This window comes from Palaemon carinicauda, chromosome 21, assembly GCF_036898095.1.
Source record: "Palaemon carinicauda isolate YSFRI2023 chromosome 21, ASM3689809v2, whole genome shotgun sequence".
In the NCBI taxonomy this organism is placed as follows: Eukaryota; Metazoa; Arthropoda; class Malacostraca; order Decapoda; family Palaemonidae; genus Palaemon; species Palaemon carinicauda.
This window is the reverse complement of record NC_090745.1, coordinates 123509949-123528549: the sequence shown is the minus strand read 5'-3', so window position 1 is coordinate 123528549 and position 18601 is coordinate 123509949. Positions and strand designations below refer to the sequence as shown.

At 48.9% G+C, this 18601-nt stretch overlaps 1 protein-coding gene across 1 annotated transcript in view; it reads right to left on the bottom strand.

The window, feature by feature from the left end:
• The window catches only part of LOC137615116 (tyrosyl-DNA phosphodiesterase 2-like), a 91297-nt gene that overhangs the window by 64770 nt on the left and 7926 nt on the right, over nucleotides 1-18601 (bottom strand). Inside the window, exon 5 of the mRNA XM_068344747.1 lies at nucleotides 230-440. Within this exon, the coding sequence (XP_068200848.1) occupies nucleotides 230-440 (211 nt within the window). The remainder of the gene's footprint in view (nucleotides 1-229; nucleotides 441-18601) is intronic.

The window sequence follows — 18601 nt, the reverse complement described above, 5'->3', positions numbered from 1 at the left end:
ATTATTATTATTATTACTAGCTAAGCTACAACCCTAGTTAGAGCACGAAGCTATAAGCTCAAGGACTCCACAAGGAAAACTATCCCAATGAGGAAAGGAAATCGAGAACGAAATAAATATGTTCAGTAAATTTTGAATGGGGACTAAAATACCTTAGATTTTGTTGATTACAATACTAGATTAAATAAAAAAAATGAGTTGGGATAAAATAAAGGAAAACTATACAAACCTGTACACACAAAAGATTACGATCCATAATAGTGTTTTCAAAAGGTTGTACCTCATGACTATCGTACTCGACTCTTGCAATTTTTAACAATGTAACTATAAAGTAACCTTCCTCACTTCCTACTAAAATCTTGTACTGTGGCAGATGCTCTTTCAAGTAAGTGAGAGTGAAGGGAACAACCTCCTGGAAGTATACAACATCAGGTTCCTCTCTGAAAAAATAATTAAAAATCAACTCTGGAAATTTCAATAGCTTAAATGTACAGCTGGACACAGGAATTCCTGGGACATCACACTTTGAGGAAGTACACTATCATGGCCTTATTGCACGGAGAGTAACCTATCAATAGTGTAGGGAGGGGTGGCATCAGTGGTTCGCTGGGGAAGGCACAGGAACTGTCTGCTCACTAAGTCTGTGATAGCATGTACTTCCTGAGAGCAAGGTGTACCAGGAATTCTAGAAGGATTCTCCAAAATCAAACCATTGTTCTCTAATCTTGAATAGTGCCATAGCCTCTGTACCATGGTTTTCCACTGTCTTGGGTTCGAGATCTCTTGCTTGAGGGAACACTCAGGCACACTATTCTATCTTATTTCTCTTCCTCTTATTTTGTTAAAGTTTTTATAGTTTATATAGGAGATATATATTTTAATCTCGTTGCTCTTCCTAAGATATTTTATTCTTCTTTATTTCCTTTCCTCACTGAGCTATTTTCCCTGTTGAGGAGCCCCTGGGCTCATTGCATCCTGCTTTTCCATTTAGGGTTGTAGCTTAAGTAATAATAATAATAATAATAATAATAATAATAATAATAATAATAATAATAATAATAATAATAATAATAATAATAATAACTGTACCATATGGCAGTGAGATTTTGACATTGTTTTCACCTTATAAGTATAAAATATCAGATTTCTCCAAAAAATACAATGGTTAAAAATAAAAATGATAATTTCCAAATATAAAAGTATAACACATTGTTCTTAGTTTTTAAAATAAATCTTTTCAAACATGAGCAACACGAATGCCATTAGAATGGAGTACGGTACAAGTTTTATTATTATTATTACTATTATTAATTGCTAAGCTACAACCCTAGTTGGAAAAGCAGGATGTTATAAGCCAAGGGGCTCCAACAGGGAAAATAGCCCTGTGAGGAAAGGAAACAAGGAAGAATAAAATATTTTAATAACAGTTTCAACATTAAAATAAATATCTCCTATATAACTATTAAAACTTTAACAAAACAAGAGGAAGAGAATAAGATCGAATAGTGTGCCTGAGTGTACCCTCAAGCAAGAGAACTCTAACCCAAAACAGTGGAAGACCATGGTACACAGGCAATGTCACTACCCAAGACTAGACAACAATGGTTTGATTTTGGAGTGTACTCCTCCTAGAAGAGCTGCTTACTATAGCTAATAAGTATCTTCTACCCTTACCAAGAGGAAAGTGGCAACTGAACAATTACAGTGCAGTAGTTAACCCCGGAAGAGAAGAAGAATTGTTTTGTAATCTCAGTGTTGTCAGGTGTATGGTGACAGAGGAGAATATGTAAAGAATAGACCAGACTATTTGGTCTGTGTGTAGGCAAAGGGAAAATGAACCGTAACCAGAGAGAAGGATCCAATGTAGTACTGTCTGGCAAGTCAAAGGACCCCATAACTCTCTAGCGATAGCATCTCAACAGGTGTCTGGTGCCCTGGCCAACCTACTACCTACTACACTATATTGGCAACAACAAACATGCATTGCCTGCAGCATGTAGGTATGAGCCAACTCTTTGTAAAGTAATGATTTTTGTAAATGATTCATAGGAGATTTCTATCCTTGGTTTTACAAAAACTACTAAATTTAAAAAAAAAAAACAAATGAATTCGTTACTGACCAGTTTACCACAACTAAGGCGAATCTCACTGCAGTGTCATAACTAATTTAGTACTTAGCAATTTAACATTAAAATAAGATCTAAGGTCCCAATATAACAATTAATGCATAATTCATTAATTCATTACTGAGTATTTTTCCTAACAGTACTTACCTCGAACTACTGTACTTTCTTGGGAGTATCTGGGATGTCCTCCCATCCGACCAGAATTTTGTGTAGTTTACCCTACTCCTGTTTTCTATGCGGGGCATCTCTGGCGGAGTGATATGCGCCCAGAGACGACCCGGGGTCAGAAAGCATGCTTGCTCAGGTCTTCCTCTCCAGTAAGTTTTGTCAGATAGGTTTCTATTAAGTCCTGTAAGGCACTCGGGGTAGGATGGGCGGGCCATAACCCGAAAGTAGTTCGAGGTAAGTACTGTTAGGAAAAATACAAATTACTGTACTTAAAATTTGTGATTTGTTCCAACACGAAGTACTTACCTCGAACTACTTTCTTAGGAGACTTATACCTTAGGAGGTGGGAGTGTACCACAGGACCAAGAGACCGTGATGAGGAGAGAAAAGGAGGCAACCTAGATAGGAGGCTAGGTTCTGCTGACCCTCCAAGAGAAAACACGACAAATAGGGAAAACTACCCAAAAAACTATCTTAGTGTCTAAGTAACTCACATCTGTAAAAATCCTCAGAGACGTATCCATTCACTGACGATGTATGCCCTGGTAGTTAAAGGGTTTAGTGTTATTTCAGGGAGGGTAATAAGGGAACAGGGGGGGGGTAAGGAAGGAACCCGTGTCTCTTGGACTTACTGCCCGTGGTTACCCTGGGGCTACACCTTTAAACCTTTTGAAGCGCTGAAATGACGGGACCGAGAAAGAATCCGTCCACGGACCTCCTCGAGCATTCCTTCAAGTAATGAGCTGTGAAGGTTGACTGGTTGGCCCAAGTACCCGCCCGCAGGATTTGGCCAACTACCATGTTCTTCTCAAAGGCCAACGAAGTACTCAGACCTCTGATGTCGTGGGGTCTAGGCTTACCCGGAATAGGAATCCCTGCACTACTGTAGGCTCTCATGATCACTTGCCGTAGCCAGAAGGAGATAGTGTTTTTGGAGACTGGTTTCTTCACTAATCCTGAAGAAACGAACAGACTCTTGATTTCGGGTCTAAGCCGGGCTGTCCTCTCCAAGTACTTCCGTACTGCTCTGACAGGGCACAGCCGCAAGTTCTTCGGGTTGTCTGAACGTGGGATTGCCGGCACCGAGAAGCCTTCAAACTTGGGGTGCCAGACTGCTGGCTTCTGGGTGTTGGCCACGAAGGATGGTACGAACTTGAGGGTAGCTTCACGCCAGCCCTTCGAGTGTGACACCTCGTATGAAAGTCCATGAAGCTCCCCTACCCGTTTTGCCGATGCCAGTGGTAACAGAAAAACTGTCTTGACGGTGAGCTCCTTGTCTAAGATGTCCTTTAGGGGTTTGAAGGGAGGTTCCGACAACATCTTCAGGACCCTAGCTACGTCCCACTGGGGCACTCTAACCGCTTGAGGGTGGCATGATTGCTCGAAGCTCATGATGAGCATCAAGATGTGTCTGGAGGAACCTAGGTTGATGCCCTTCAGGAGGAAGACTTGTCCTAGGGCGGCTCGAACTCCTTTAATGGGTGGGACGGACGTATTTACCTTGTCCCTGAGATAGACTAAGAAGTCAGCTATCTCCGGGATGGAGGCTTTCAACGGCTTGATGTTCTTTGCGACGAACCACTTCGTGAGGGTAGCCCATTTAGCCTGGTACAGAGCGGCTGACAACCATCTCAGGTAACCCGACATCCTCGTTGCGGTCTTCGCCGAATACCCTTCCTTCCTCAGGAGACGCTCAATAACCTCCACGCGTGAAGGCAGAGGGACCGAGGGTTTTCGTGGAACCTTTGAAAGTATGGCTGCCGGAGAAGGTCTGACCTGTCCGGAAGGGGCCAAGGTGGAAGGCACGCCAGTTCCTTTAGATCAGCGAACCACTCTCTCTCCGGCCACCAGGGCGCTACCAAAGTCATCCACAGGTTGTCCGCTCTCCTCACTCTGTTGAGGACTTGTCTGAGCAATCCGAAGGGAGGGAAGACGTAAACGTCGAGGTTGTCCCAAGGATGATGGAAGGCGTCCTCGAACGCCGCTCCTGGATCTGGCATAGGAGAACAAAACACAGGGAGCTGTGCGTTCAGCCTGGTGGCGAAGAGGTCTATTACTGGCGAGCCCCACTTCTGGGTGCAAGGACCACTCGGACCCCACCACTTGACCCATTCTGCTGAGGCCGTCGGCCAGGACGTTCCTCTTCCCTGGAATGAACCTGGCCGAGATCTTGATCTGCTCCCTTTCGGACCATTCCAGGAACTCCAATGTGAGGCCGCACAACTCCCTCGATTTTGGTCCTCCTTGCTTCTTTATGTAGGCCACCACCGTGGCGTTGTCGCACATCAGTGCCACGGTGTTTCCCCAGAGCTTCTGAACGAACTCTAGGCATGCCCTTTGCACTGCCAACATTTCCAGTACATTGATGTGCAGGTTCTTCTCTTCGGCTCCCCATCTTCCTCTCGCTGTGCTGTCGAGGAGATGAGCACCCCAACCCTCCTTTGATGCGTCCGTGAACAGGAGCATCTCCGGAGGATCAGCCGCGAAGGGCATCCCCTTGAGGGTGTTCGATGTGTCGTGCCACCACTCGAGGACCTCCTTCGTTTCCGGGGACATCGGGACCACCTTGTGCGGGGAGTCTCTCTGGTTCCAGGCCTCCTTCAGGTTCCACTGTACTCCCCTGAGTTTGATTCTCCCCTGTGGGACTAGCTTCTCCAATGACACGAGGTGACCTATTAGTCTCTGCCAGTCCTAATCTCTCTTGGGCTGACCCGACAGGAAGGGCCGTAGGATCTGGCTCAGGTTGTCTAGTCTCTCCGCGGAAGGGAATGCTCTCGCCAACCGGGAGTCCAGGACCATCCCGAGGTAGGTCATCCTGGTGGAGGGTATCAATTGGCACTTCTCCAGGTTGATGGTGATACCCAGGACATTGCAGAACTGCAGGAGCTTTGCGCCTTGCCCCCTCAGTGCTTCCCTTGAAGCTGAAAGCAACAACCAGTCATCCAGGTACCGAATCAGGCGGATGCCTTGTTCGTGCGCCCAGGCTGAGACTGTCGTGAAGATCCTCGTGAAGACCTGTGGGGCTGTGGACAGACCAAAGCAGAGGGTCTTGAAGTGTAATGTTTGGGTACCCCATTTTACCCTTAGTTACTTCCTGCTGGAGGGGTGGACAGGGACCTGGAATTATGCGTCCTTGAGGTCTATGGACATCATGAAGTCTCCTTCCTTCAAGGCCGCTAGGACCAACTTCGGAGTGTCCATCTTGAAGTCGGTCTTGCACACGAACCTGTTGAGGGCTGAGAGGTCTATGACCGGTCTCCAGCCCCCTGTCGCTTTCTCCACCAGGAAGAGTCTGCTTTAGAACCCTGGACCTGGGTTCTTGACTGGTTCCATTGCCCCTTTCGCCAGCGTAGCAGAGACCTCTCCTTGCAGGGCCGTCCTTCTCAAGGGGTCCTTCGGTGCCAACCATTCCGCCTGTAGATCTGGTATCAGAAAGGGCAACCTGTATTCTTCTTTCAGGACTGTCACGGTCCACGGGTCCGATCCGTGGTCCCGCCATGCTTGCCAAGAATGTTTGAGGAATACCCCCACCTGAGGCTTCGGCAGGAGTAGGGGGCCTCTCTCCCTATCTCCTTCGAGAGGCGCGGCCCGAACGACCTCTTCTGGCGGCTGAATATGAGGGCCTGAATGCTGACTGCGCAGCCGACGTTCCCCTACGGGAGGGCTGCGAAGGTTGCTGCCAGGATGTAGTAGAGGCGTCTCTCCTGGGCTGGTTAGGTGAGGCGCGAGGAGGGAGAGGGATGTCAGGAGCTCTTCTATGGGTAGGTCTTCTTGCTGGAGGGGGCCTGGGTTCCGCCACATCCTTTAGTTTCCTCACCCTCTCCACTGTCTCTTCCACTTCCTTGAGGGGGAAAACTGACTCGTCCCACAGTGGAAGGCTCCTCAGGGACCTCGCTTCCCTGTCAGGGAGCCTCCTTACAAGCTTGCTGAGCACTGTGTCCCTTTTCCTCAGTATCCAGTTGGCGGTTTGTGTTATAGACTGATGGGAAAGGAACTTCAGGGCCTTACCTCCCGAGCTAATCAGCTCCTTCAGCAAGGCCTGATTTTCCGGGATTGCGAGGTCATGCGAGGACTGGAACCCTACTAGCGTGGAGGCCCACCAATCCAGCCACGATGACACGTGGATCAAGTCCCTGGACAGCTCCTCCATCATGGCAGTCTCCACAGGGGAGAAACAAACTGGGGCCGTGGTAGCCCTCTCCTCTGCTGCACCCTGTCCCAAGATGGCGACTGCTGGTTCTACTGCGCAGGCCCCTGCGCAGTGACCTTCCGGGAGGTAGAACCGGGATTGCATCTTCAGGCCCTGGAGAAGTCTAGATGCGATCTGGTTATTGGGGGCTTCCGCATGGTTGGCCACGACCTTGCTAACGTGCGCCAATCCCAGCTTCAAATCTCTTGCTAAAGGGAGGGCTAGCAAAGGCCTCTGTTGTACAGGCGCATCCACCAACCTATTGAGGCTCGAGAGCCAGACCTCGTCAGTAGAGGGCTCTGGTTCGTCCAGCCTATGGTACCGTCGGATGAGGCCTATCACCCTCCTGTATGCAGAAACCTCCGCTGGCGAACCTTCTTCCCCGTCCTCTACCTTCTCCGTTGGGCGTCCCAGTTCTCGTGACGAAGGACCTCCGACGGGGGGAGCCGCACGAGGAGGAGGCATCCTCCTGGAGTGGTCCAGTCCCCTCGCTTCAGGCAGTAGGACGGGCATCGCCACTGGAACGGAGGCCTCCGTCCTGGATCTCTCTCTTCTTCTGGCGGACCATGGATCTGCGGGCTTGCCCGTCGAGGAAAGGAGTTTCTCCCGTTCTGGACGACTCATCGAAGATCTTGAGGCCGGGAGGGCTGCCAGAGTCGGAACCTTCGCGGACTTATGCCTGTCCCTTGGTGCCTGATGAGACGAGTCCCTCCGTCGGTCATACATCCTTTCATCAACAAAACCTACCGGTGACCGGGGCCTGGGACGCCATCCCGAGGTGCCCGCGACTGCTGCAACCCCCAGGAGTTGGCTACGGGGAATGGAGACTCGCACCCATTCCTCCTCTGGTGAAAGACTTCTCCTGAACTTCCTCCTGGGGGATCTGGAACGTCTACTCACGTGGCGAGATCGTGAATGCGAGCGCAAGCAAGATCGCCTCCTGCGGGACCTATCTCGCCATCTCCTATAGTCTCTCGGGGCTCTGTCTTCCGACGAGTAGGAGTAGGCCTCGACCGAGGAGCCCAAAGACCTGTAGGACCTCGTTGGAGGGACTGAATCTTGCCGCGTTGCTGGTGGTTCTGCATGGGGTTCGGCCGGCGACGAAGGCTCCATGAAGTCTGCCGGGAACGTAGCTGAAGGTGTTGTAGGGGAGCGGGGGAGCTCCTCGCTGGGGAACCAGGTCTCAAACTCCTCTTCCATCCTCAGGGGCGATCTGAAGGGCGTCTTCGGAGGCGCCCACACGAGGGTGTCTGATGGCAGCGAGTCGTCCTTCTCGGCGGCACCCTCGGCTGCTGACGCACCTGAAAAACCTGCCCAAGAGGCGGGAGAAGAGACTGCTGCCGTTTTACCCCACATCAGATCGTCCAACGAGACGGGACCTGCTTTCACCAGGGCTCCGTCCCCCGGATACACACCCGCCCCCACCTTCAGGCCCCCCACTTGCCTGGACCGAAGACACAATCCCACTGTCAGGTAAATCAGACTCCTGGGGAAAGGCCACAGGCCGCTTCCCCGCAACAGACTTACCTCGATCCCTGCACTGGGTAGGGGAAAACGGCAGAGACTCTGTCCGACGGGACGCCGGGCAAAGCGAGGGGCGAAGAGACGCTGGACTTCCTAGAGGACCGTCGAGAGGCCTTCTTCTTCATAGTGCCGTATCGCACCCACTGCACTTCATTCCAGGACTCGCACTCCGGACACGTGGCTGTAGGGGAACACACACTGCCCTTACACGACGAACACAAGGAGTGCGGGTCACCTTCGGGCTTAGAGAGGAAAGCGCCACATGATTTGCCGGCCACAGGCCCAGGGCAACGACGGGGATGCTTTATAATGCACTAGTATTACACCGCGAGACACAGGAACACAGAGGGAAAGGATAGGGAAGCACACAAAGGGACCACGGGGGGACCGCGTGAGACACAAAAGGGTCGCACTGGGTTAAGAGAGAGCGTCGGGGTGTAAACGCCGACGCGACCAAAAACTTACTGGAGAGCGAGACCTGAGCAAGCATGCTCTCTGACCCCGGGTCGTCTCTGGGCGCGTATCACTCCGCCAGAGATGCCCCGCATAGAAAACGGGAGTAGGGTAAACTACATAAAATTCTGGCCGGATGGGAGGAGATCCCAGATACTCTTAAGAAAGTAGTTCGAGGTAAGTACTTCGTGTTGGAACAAAAGTGGTTTAAAAAGGCATAAGATTATAGTACTCTACTGCATATGCATGGGTGAATATGATGGGATAACCATTAACATGAACCATCAAAAGAAAAGTGATTGTCAGTCTTTATTTTCATAGCTTTCTTGGAAGGGTATAGGCTAAAATCTTGGATGCAATGTGAATTTATTTCTTTAATCAGAATGACCTTTTGATACATTACTTTTATAGTTAAACAATAACATTCTCATCTTTAAAAGTTGGCAAAGGTCATTACCCACATATATTTGCAGTAATGGTGCTTTGAATATTTGGTACTGATTAAACAAAAAATTATTCAATGTGGTATAATGAGTCTAAAATGCAATACAGCTGAATCTCTTGTTATGATTAGTTTTTCTACATTAAAAGAAATTTTGTATAAGCCATCTCCTTCACCACTAAGGGACAACCAGATGATTGATAGGATTCAGAAGCTCAACTCTTACACTAATCAGTAATACTGTAAGGAGGTGAAAAGTCAGTCTTTGGTAATTGCACTGTAGGACAAAGAGATCAGAAAATGACAAATTTGGAAATAATTTGTTTTTTCCTAACCATACAAACCTGAAGCTCTTTACTATGGATATATATTTCGGCGACAACTGAAACTAGCTGTAAAACTTTTAGTGAGGTGCTACTACACTCCACTAGTTATCGGGGAATAGTCCTACCACCCCGCTCACATACACAGTAGCCAATCCAAGCCATTTCGCAATTGCAGGCAGGACTTCCTGAGGGTTAGGTGATGGCAGGCCAGTATGTGTAAAGAACTTCAGGTTTTTATGATTAGGAAAAATACAAATTATTTCCAAATTTGTCATTTGTTCTGGCATCAAATACAAAACTTTCGTCTCTTTACTATGGAGACTTCAGTTTAGGTGGGTGGAAGTCCAAGACCAACTGGCTGGTCATTGACCCAGGATGTGACTCTTATGCTTCGCATGAGCTGTTGAAGAGCACACTTTATCACCTCTCTAACTCTCAATAAGATATAATGGCCTGAGCAATTGTGTGAAGATATGAAAACTAAGCAATGTGACTTGTCAAAGTAAGACTTTAGTTGGAGCTCTGCTTTTTCTTAACTACACGTTACCCGACTCCTACCTTGCTGGGAGATCGGGGACATGGCAATATACATGCATATATTAGGATACACAAGGGACGATGATACCCATCTACAATCAGAGGAGGTCAGCTTACAGAGTTCCTCGGCTTGCTCACGACACAAGAGAGGGAAGAATGAAAAACGATAAGGCCAGTCATACGTACATTCACACCAGACTTGCGACCAGGTAACATCTGCCCTCAGCCAACTGATACTTGTCCTACGAGGGCGCTTTTATTGATCACATTTTGTGCAGCCACTACAGGACCTATGGAGAATGTGTCAAGGCTCTTGTGGGTTAAGTCTTGCAGGTAATGGGCGGTGAACGTAGACCGACGCTTCCACGTTCACCTGTAAGACCTACATCGCAATGAAGTTCTTTCTGAACACCAGGGACATACTAAACAGCCCTGACATCATGAGCTCTAGGTCTACGGTCAAGAGGGAAGAGTCCACTTGGAGAGCTTATTCAATCACCTTCCTGACCCATGAGGAAACAGAGTTCCTTGTAACTCTTCTCTTGACTCTACCCCTGCTGCCAAACAATCTACATGTATTGATCTGCGATCGAGCTCGAACAGTTCGTTCAAGTTATTTCCTCAGTGCCCTAACAGGGCATAATAACAGTTGATCTGGGTCATTTGTTACAGTATGAAGACTGGAAGGGCCCCAATCTAGGATCCGCTACAGCCGGATTTTGAGTCTTAGCAATAAACTCGGGGATGAAGTTAAGTGTCACTTGTCCCAATCTTCTTGAATGGCTGATGTCATAGGCCAAACCATGTAGCTCAATGACTCTCTTTGCAAAGGCCAGAGCTAAGAGAAAAACCGTTGTCTTTATAGTCAGGTCATGATCTGAGGACCGACTAAGAGGTTCGTAAGGCTCTCCTTTCAGGGATTCAAGTACTTGTACTAAATTCCACGGAGATGGCTTGACTTTTGATAACTCGAAACTACGTATAAGAAGAGATAATTTCATTGAGGAGGAAATGTCAACACAGTTTAGTTTAAAGGCAAGGCTTAAGGATAAGCGATAGCCTTTCTCCACCAGCACTGAAAATTTTTCCTCCCTGAGGTATAACAAGAACTCTGCTACCGTTGGAAGACAGTAATAGATGAATCTCAGAGGTATCTAGCCATCTTTCTCACAACTGATAGCGAAAAACCTCTTGCTGCAAGGAGTTGCTGGATAACCTCCAAGATATAGCAAAGCTACTGCTCTGTGGAATATCTGGACATGGGGTTGTTTGAGTAGCTCAGGAAGTGGAGGGAACTCCCACAGTGCCTCTGTGAAAGGTCAAGGAACCATTCTGCATGATGTTATTGATAGGTTTTGCGATGTCCATACTTTGTTCAGAAGCCTCCTTACTGGGCAGAAGGGGGGAATGCACAGACGTCTAGATTGTCCCACGGGTGTTGAAAAGCATCTGGAGGTAGGACTTCAAGGGGGATAGGGCTGGCGGGGAAGTTTGTAAAGTTAGGAAAAATACAAATTATCCACAAATTTGTCATTTATTCTGTAACTGGAATACAAACCACACTATTTATTAGGGGTGACTCACCCATTAGGAAGGGTGGACGTCCCTGCCAATCTGGCTTTTGGTTTTACCTGGGGGCTCCTTATCTGAGTATGTCAGTGCTCAAATGAATGAATGAATGATTTAAAGTTTTCAGGCATCCTGACATCTAAGGTCATTGACGCCAGTAACATTTAATTTATGTATACAAAAATAAAAAATAAAATAAAATAAAAAATTAAAGAGTATTCAATTAAAATTATAAAAATTGAATGTCATAAAAGTTAAATATTTTTCAGAAGACCTGCTTCTGAAATAAATCTAAAAATGCCACTTGCATGGTAGGACACATCATTTCCAAGAATCTTGGCAAGGATGAACCTGCCACCCTCACCTCGAGCCTCAAACAAATATCTATTCCGCAAGTTGTTATAATTGGGGCATTCGGTCAACAAATGCCTTACTGTTAGAGGTACTAGACAGTCGTCACAATACGGTTGGTGTTGGCCCTTCAGCAGAAACTCATGTGTCAACCGAGTGTGACCAATACGGAGATGACAAAGAGACATCTCCCATTTTCGGGGCATCATATTATACCTCCAAGAAGATATGTCATTTGTTACTTCCCTCATTTTATTGCCATCTTGACTATCCCATTGCTGTTGCCATTTATTGCAAACCAATTTCTTGATGTCAGGTAAGAAATCATTACAGGGAATGGGATACCTTCTTGGCAGCAACTCGGATGCAGCCTCCTTAGCCAGTGAATCTGCCTTCTCATTCCCGGACACACCTACATGTGCTGGAACCCAACAAAATTGAACTGTTATACCTCTCCGTCCAATAATGAAAAGCCATTCTAAAATCTTTAAAACTAGAGGGTTTTTAGAATTAAAAACTTCCATAGCTTGAATGACACTCTTTGCATCACTAAAAATTGTAAAATTACCCTCCTTCTCCAACGCCATTTTCTCAATAGCGGTTAATATGCCATACAGTTCGGCAGTAAATATGGAAGCGGTCAGAGGAAGTGCACCTCTACAATTAAAACCATTACTATGTACTCCAAATCCAACGCCAGCATCAGATTTGGAGCCATCAATATAGATAAAAGTTGATCCTCTATGTTCTTTAACATGTTCATTAAAAAGACACCTGGCTTCTAGGTCTGACATATTCTTCTTATCTCCAATAAAATATTTACAAAAAGATATCTCTGGTAACTTCCATGGAGGCGTTGATGATACCTTGAATGGAAGTACCTTATTTCTAATTACATCCAGACTATCTAATAATCGTTTCACCCGAAAGCCATAAGGTTGAGGAGATTTTGGGTGCAACTCAAAGTATGATGCGTGTCTTACAAGGCTTGCAGTCTGAAAGGCTAGAGAGTTAGGGAGTCTTTGCAATCTAAACCAATACCGAAGAATGGAAGACATTCGGTAAAGTCAGTGCTCAAAAATAAGCAGTCCCTGCACCTTGCTAAAACCTTGCTACGAAAGGTCCGTGGCCTACGCAAGCTGTGTGTTGAGATATATAGAAGTGTGACCGTCCAGGTAATCAGTGTCTTTTAGAAGAAAAAACTGTTGTAATCAAGACTTTCCCAATACCACCTCGCCAGGGTATGGGGACGCAACAGTATTAGTTTTAATACTAGGTACACAAAGGAGCATGGTTTACCTGCAGTGGTTTGAGGTCAGCTGTGCAGAGAACCCAGGATGCTGCTTTCCCCAAGAGAGGGGAGGATGAAGAAAAGAATAATAAGAGCCCATCAAACCTTTTCATTCACACAGACTAAAACCGGGTAACAATGCCCTCAACCTTCTGCTACTTGTCCAACAAGGAGTTTGAGGTCTTAAACTAGCTGTTGTGCAGCCACCACAGGACCAATAGAGAACGTATCGAGTCTCTTGTGGGTCACGTCCTGCAGGTAGTGGGATGTAAATGTGGTCTGACGATTCCACACCCCAGCTTGAAGAACTTGCGTCACTGAGAAGTTTCCCTTGAATGCCAGGGACGTGGGACATCATGAACTCTGGGACGACGTGAAGGAGCAGGGTCTGGATTCAATGCATGGTCTATAACCTTGCGAATCCATGCTGAGATGGTGGTGTTGGTCACCCTCCTCTTGGTCCTTCCTGTGCTGACGAATAGTGCAGGCACACAAGGATGGGCTGCGGCTGTTCTCTTAAGGTACAGCCTCAAACTCCTCACTGGGCAGAGTAAGAAATGGTCTGGGTCATCTGTTACAGAACGAATACTCAAAATCCAGAAGGAGCTAAATCGTAGATCCGCTACTCCCGGGTTCCGAGTCTTAGCAATAAACTCAGGGACGAAGTTGAACGTTACCTTTCCCCATCCCCTTGAATGGGCGATGTCGTATGAGACCATGAAGTTCACAGACTCATTTGGCCGAAGCCAAAGCTAGCAGGAACACTGTCTTCCAAGTCAGGTGGCGATCTGTTGCCTGGCGTAATGGTTCATGGGGAGGTCTCTTAAAGAGACCAGGGAACTCGAACCAAGTTCCATGGGGGAGGTTTCACTTCAGACTGAGGGCAGGTAAGTTCATAACTCTGTATGAGTACAGTAAGGAAAGTTCTAGCGATGAAGAAAGGTCCATTCCTTTCAGTCTAAAGGCGAGGCTTGAGGCTGTGCAATAACCTTTTACTGCTGAGACTGACAGGCGCATTTCTTCACGCAAATTCATGAGGAAATCCGCTATTGCTGGAATAGAGGCATCGAGAGGAGAGATACCCCTTCCACAACACCAACCACAGAAGACTTTCCACTTTGCCTGGTAGACTGCTGCTGATGACTTTCGCAGGTATCCAGACATCCTAGTCGCAACTTGTTACGAAAATCCTCTCTGAGAGAGGAGATGCTGGATAGTCTCCAGGCGTGAAGTTGTAGCGAAGCTACGGCTTTGTGGAATATGTTGGCATGTGGTTGTTTGAGTAGATCGTGTCGTGGAGGGAGTTCTCTTGGGGGCTCCATTAGTTGCAGAAGGTCCGGAAACCATTCTGCGTGATGCCATAGCGGAGCTATGAGGGTCATTGAAAGATTGACCAATGTTCTGGCCTTGTTGAGTACCCTCCTCATCAGACAGAACGGAGGAAAGGCGTAAACGTCGATGTTGTCCCAACGTTGTTAGGATGCATCTTACCAGAGAGCCTTGGGGTCTGGGACTGGGGAACAATACAGCGGGAGCCTTAAGTTCAGGGCCGTTGCGAAGAGGTCCACAGTTGGAGAACCCCACTAAGTCAGGACTTTGTTATCTACTAGATGATCCAAAGACCACTCAGTACTCACTATCCGAGATGCTCTGCTCAGGTTGTTGGCGAACAAATTCCTTTTGCCCGGAATGAAGTGTGCCAATAGTGGTATCGAGTGGATTTCGGCCCATCTCAGTATCTCTACTGCTAGATGGGATAGATGCTGTGAAAAATTACCTCCTTGCTTGATGTAAGCCACTACTGTGGTGTTGTCGCTCATCACCACCAATGAGTAGCCTGCCAGGAACTGTTGGAACTGTTAAAGGGCCAGAAAGACGGCCTTCATCTCTAGGAAATTTATGTGGAGGGATTCTTCTGAATCTGACTAGAGGCCTGAGGTTGAGTGGTGCAGCACGTGGGCCCTAACCCTTTTTTTTTTTTTTTTTGAAGCGTCTGAGAACAGGATCAAATATGGGGGGAGGACGAGAAGATCCACTCCCTTTTGTAGGTTCTCGTCTGCCACCCACCAATGGAGGTCCGTCAGGTCCGTTGATCCCATTGGGATCCGGATGTCGATGGAATCGCACCGGGACTTGAGTTACCACTGCAGGGATATCATCCTGAGGCGACCATTGGGAACTAGACGGGCCAGCGATGAAAGGTGACCGAGGAGACGTAACCACGTTTGGGCTGGAAGTTCTTCTCGTCTGAGAAAAGGTCTTGCGACCTTTCTCAGCCTTGTTATCCTGTCGTCTGATAGGAAGGCTTTGTGGAAATTGGTGTCTATGATTATGCCTAAGTATACCAGTCTCTGAGTAGGAAGCAGAAAGGACTTCTCGAGATTTACCATGATCCCCAGATCCTGGCAAACTCTCAGAAGTTTGTCTCGGTGTTGAAGAAGGGTTGACACCGAGTCTGCTAGGATTAGCCAGTCGTCCAGATAACGGAGGAGACAGATGCCAATCCTGTGTGCCCAAGATGACACTAGGGTAAACACTGGTGAAGACTTGTGGTGCTGTGGAAAGACCGAAGCACAGCACCTTAAACTGGTACTTTCTGTTGCCTAGGCTGAATCTTAAGTACTTCCTTGAAGACGGATGGACTGGGATCTGGAAGTACGTGTCCTTTAGGTCCAGTGTACACATGAAGTCCTGAGGTCTTACCACTAGTATGAGCGTGTCTGCCGTCTCCATGCTAAACCGAGTTTGTTTGACAAACTTGTTCAGGACTGAGAGGTCGATGACTGGTCTCCAGCCTCCAGATGCCTTTCTTACAAGAAAGAGTTGACTGAAGAAGCCTGGGGACCCGTCGAGGACCTATTGACACTGTATTCCTGGTCAGGGGAGGGAGAGATGTTATGAACAGGACAATATCCTAGACGAATCACGGAGATTGTCAGGGAATCGGCCCCAAGTTGCTTCCACCTGTCTGAGCAACTTTGTAGGCATACCCCCACTGGTGGAAACGCAGGGGGAGTGCTTATCCTAGCGTTTGCGGCCTCGGCCGCTCCCTCTAGGATTCTTGCCTCCCCTGGAGGACTTTTTGCCTTTCCTGTCCTTGACAGGAAATGGCTTATTAGACACTGTTGTCTTCGCTGCTGGTTCCGTTGTCACGCTCTTGGTTGGACGGAACTGCTGAGGTGCTGGAGGTTTATAGGGCTTGGATGTCCAAGCCCTATAGAGGAGGGAGTCTCGATGAGACTTCCTCCACCTCTCAGCAGCAAGTTTCACGTCCTTAGGCTCAAACAGGTGGGCCCCCCCTAGGGAGGAATGTCTGAGCCTATTTATCTCGGCGCTGGGGACCTGTTGGTGGAACCTCTCAGACACTGCATCTCGATGTTTCAAGATGGTGTTTGCCCACAAGTTCGAAACTTGGTGGGCAAGAAACTCGATCATGCGAGTGCCTGAGAGGAGAAAGGTCTCCATTGCCTTCCTGGTACGCTCCTTGGAGAAATCCTCGGATCGTACCAGGATTCCCAAGGTCCCTAACCAGATGTCCAGCCACGAAGTAGCTTGCATCGCACACTTAGTGACGTTTTCCTAGTTAAGGACTTCGGCCGCCGAGAAAGAGACCTGCCGGCTGGAGTCTCTCTCAAGAGTGACTCCCCTGGTTAGCTCTTCCAGAGAGTGGTGAAGTGGAAGAGCTGAACTGGGCTCCTCAAGGATCTCAAGTACCTCCTCTGCTGTACATAAGGAGGTGGGAGGAGCTTGTTCGTAGAGCTGGCACGGTTGGAGGAGGCAAACTCGGAGAGCTTGTCCCTGGTACTCTTCAACCCCTGAGACCAGGGCAGGGTTGCACTGTTCTTTGAGGGTTTCTGAGTGCCGAAGACGCGGTCTACGACCGTGTCCTTGCCCTCTCAAGGGGGTATCTTTGGGTCAGAAAATCGGTTAAGAACCCTCATTAGAGTCAGAACCTGCCAGAATGCATGTTCTGACTAATAAGGCTCTCCTCCTGATGTTGGACTCGCAGCGAAGTCTCCTTCTGTCCCCAAAAGCTCTTCTTGGGGTGAGTCGCGGACCTTCCTCGAGTGGCTGGCTGTCTCCATTCTAGTAGTCCTGGTGGAGGACTTTGGCAGAGTCTTGGAGTCGTTGGACCCCTTCCGAGGAAGGAAGTAAGACTCTAACATCGAAGGCCTAAGTGTTGTGTCCCTCCTGATCTCTGACTGAGGGGAACTCTCAGCGTTAAGGAAGGTTTCCTCCAACGGTGGGATGGAGGAATGCCTCTCTTCACGCAGTTCCCTTGGTGAAGGATGGTCTTCATCAGACAGCAAGGGAGAGTATCCCTGGGGAGATACTGGAAGGACTAGCCTTGATGGTATGCACGGAGTCAGCTTCACCCTCGGGGAAGTGATCGCGTTGGAAACTCCTCTTTTCCTCTTCAAAGGGGTAGAAGAAGCCATGATTCCATTTCGTGAGTCCAGAGCTATAGGCTGCTCTGATGAGCGGCTGGACAGGACAGGCTTGAATGCCTGTGTTACAGTTCTGACTAGGGCACTGAACCAAGGCTGCTGACTGACTGATGTACTGGCAGACAGATCCCCAGAAGGGAAAGGGACCGAAGGTTCCCTACAAGGAGACACCGTAATAGGTGGGTCCGCCTTAGAAGGCAGTTTAGGGATCCTGAATCCCTCTGCTGGTGCCTGTTCCCCTTCTCCCGCAGGGCGCGCTGGAATGCGTTTGCAATGAGGGGAATGAGGCGAATGTGACCTTGCCGTGTGTAGTTCCTGCGCCCGTGCCTGTTGGCACGCGCGTGCGGGAGAGTATGGGCGCGCGCGTGCGGGAGAGCATGGGCGCGCGCGTGCGGGAGAGCATGGGCGCGCGCGCGCGGGAGAGCATGGGCGCGCGCGCGCGGGAGAGCATGGGCGCGCGCGGGAGAGCATGGGCGCGCGCGGGAGAGTATGGGCGCGCGCGCGCGGGAGAGACCGGGCACGCAGGAGAGCGCTGGACTGTGCGTGTTGGATACACACGCATAGGCGTGTGATGGCGCGTGCGCGCAGGAGTGATGGCGCGTCGGTGAGTGTTGGTGCGCAGGAGAATATTGGTGCACAGGAACTTGTTGACGCGCAGGTGAGTACTGACGTGCGGGAGTGCGCTGGTGCGCAGAAGAGAATTGGCACGCAGGAGATCGTAGGCGCAGGGCGCGCAGAAGATTGCTGACACGCAGGAGAGTGCTGAAGCGCAGGAGAGTGCTGAAACGCAGGAGTGCTGAAGCGCAGGAGAGTGCTGAAGCGCAGGAGATCGTGGGCGGGCTGGAGAGCGCAAGCGCGCAGGAGTGCACTGGCGCGTGGGTGACCCTGGGCGTGTGAGTGCAGGATGTGTGGGCGCAGGGCGCGCAGGAGAGCGCTGACGCGCAGTAGAGCATTGGTGAACAGGCGCATGATGTTGCTGCCGTATATGAGGGCGAGCAGGTGAAGGGGCGCGCTGAAGCGCTGTAGAGTGCTGACACGCAGTCTGATGAGCTGCTGGTGAGCGCTGATGTCCTGTAGGTTGGTGAGCGCTGATGTCCTGTAGGTTGATGAGCTGCAGGGTGATGGCGTGCAGCTGCACACTTTGGAAGAGCCTCAAGAGGCTTTACCAGTGACAGGA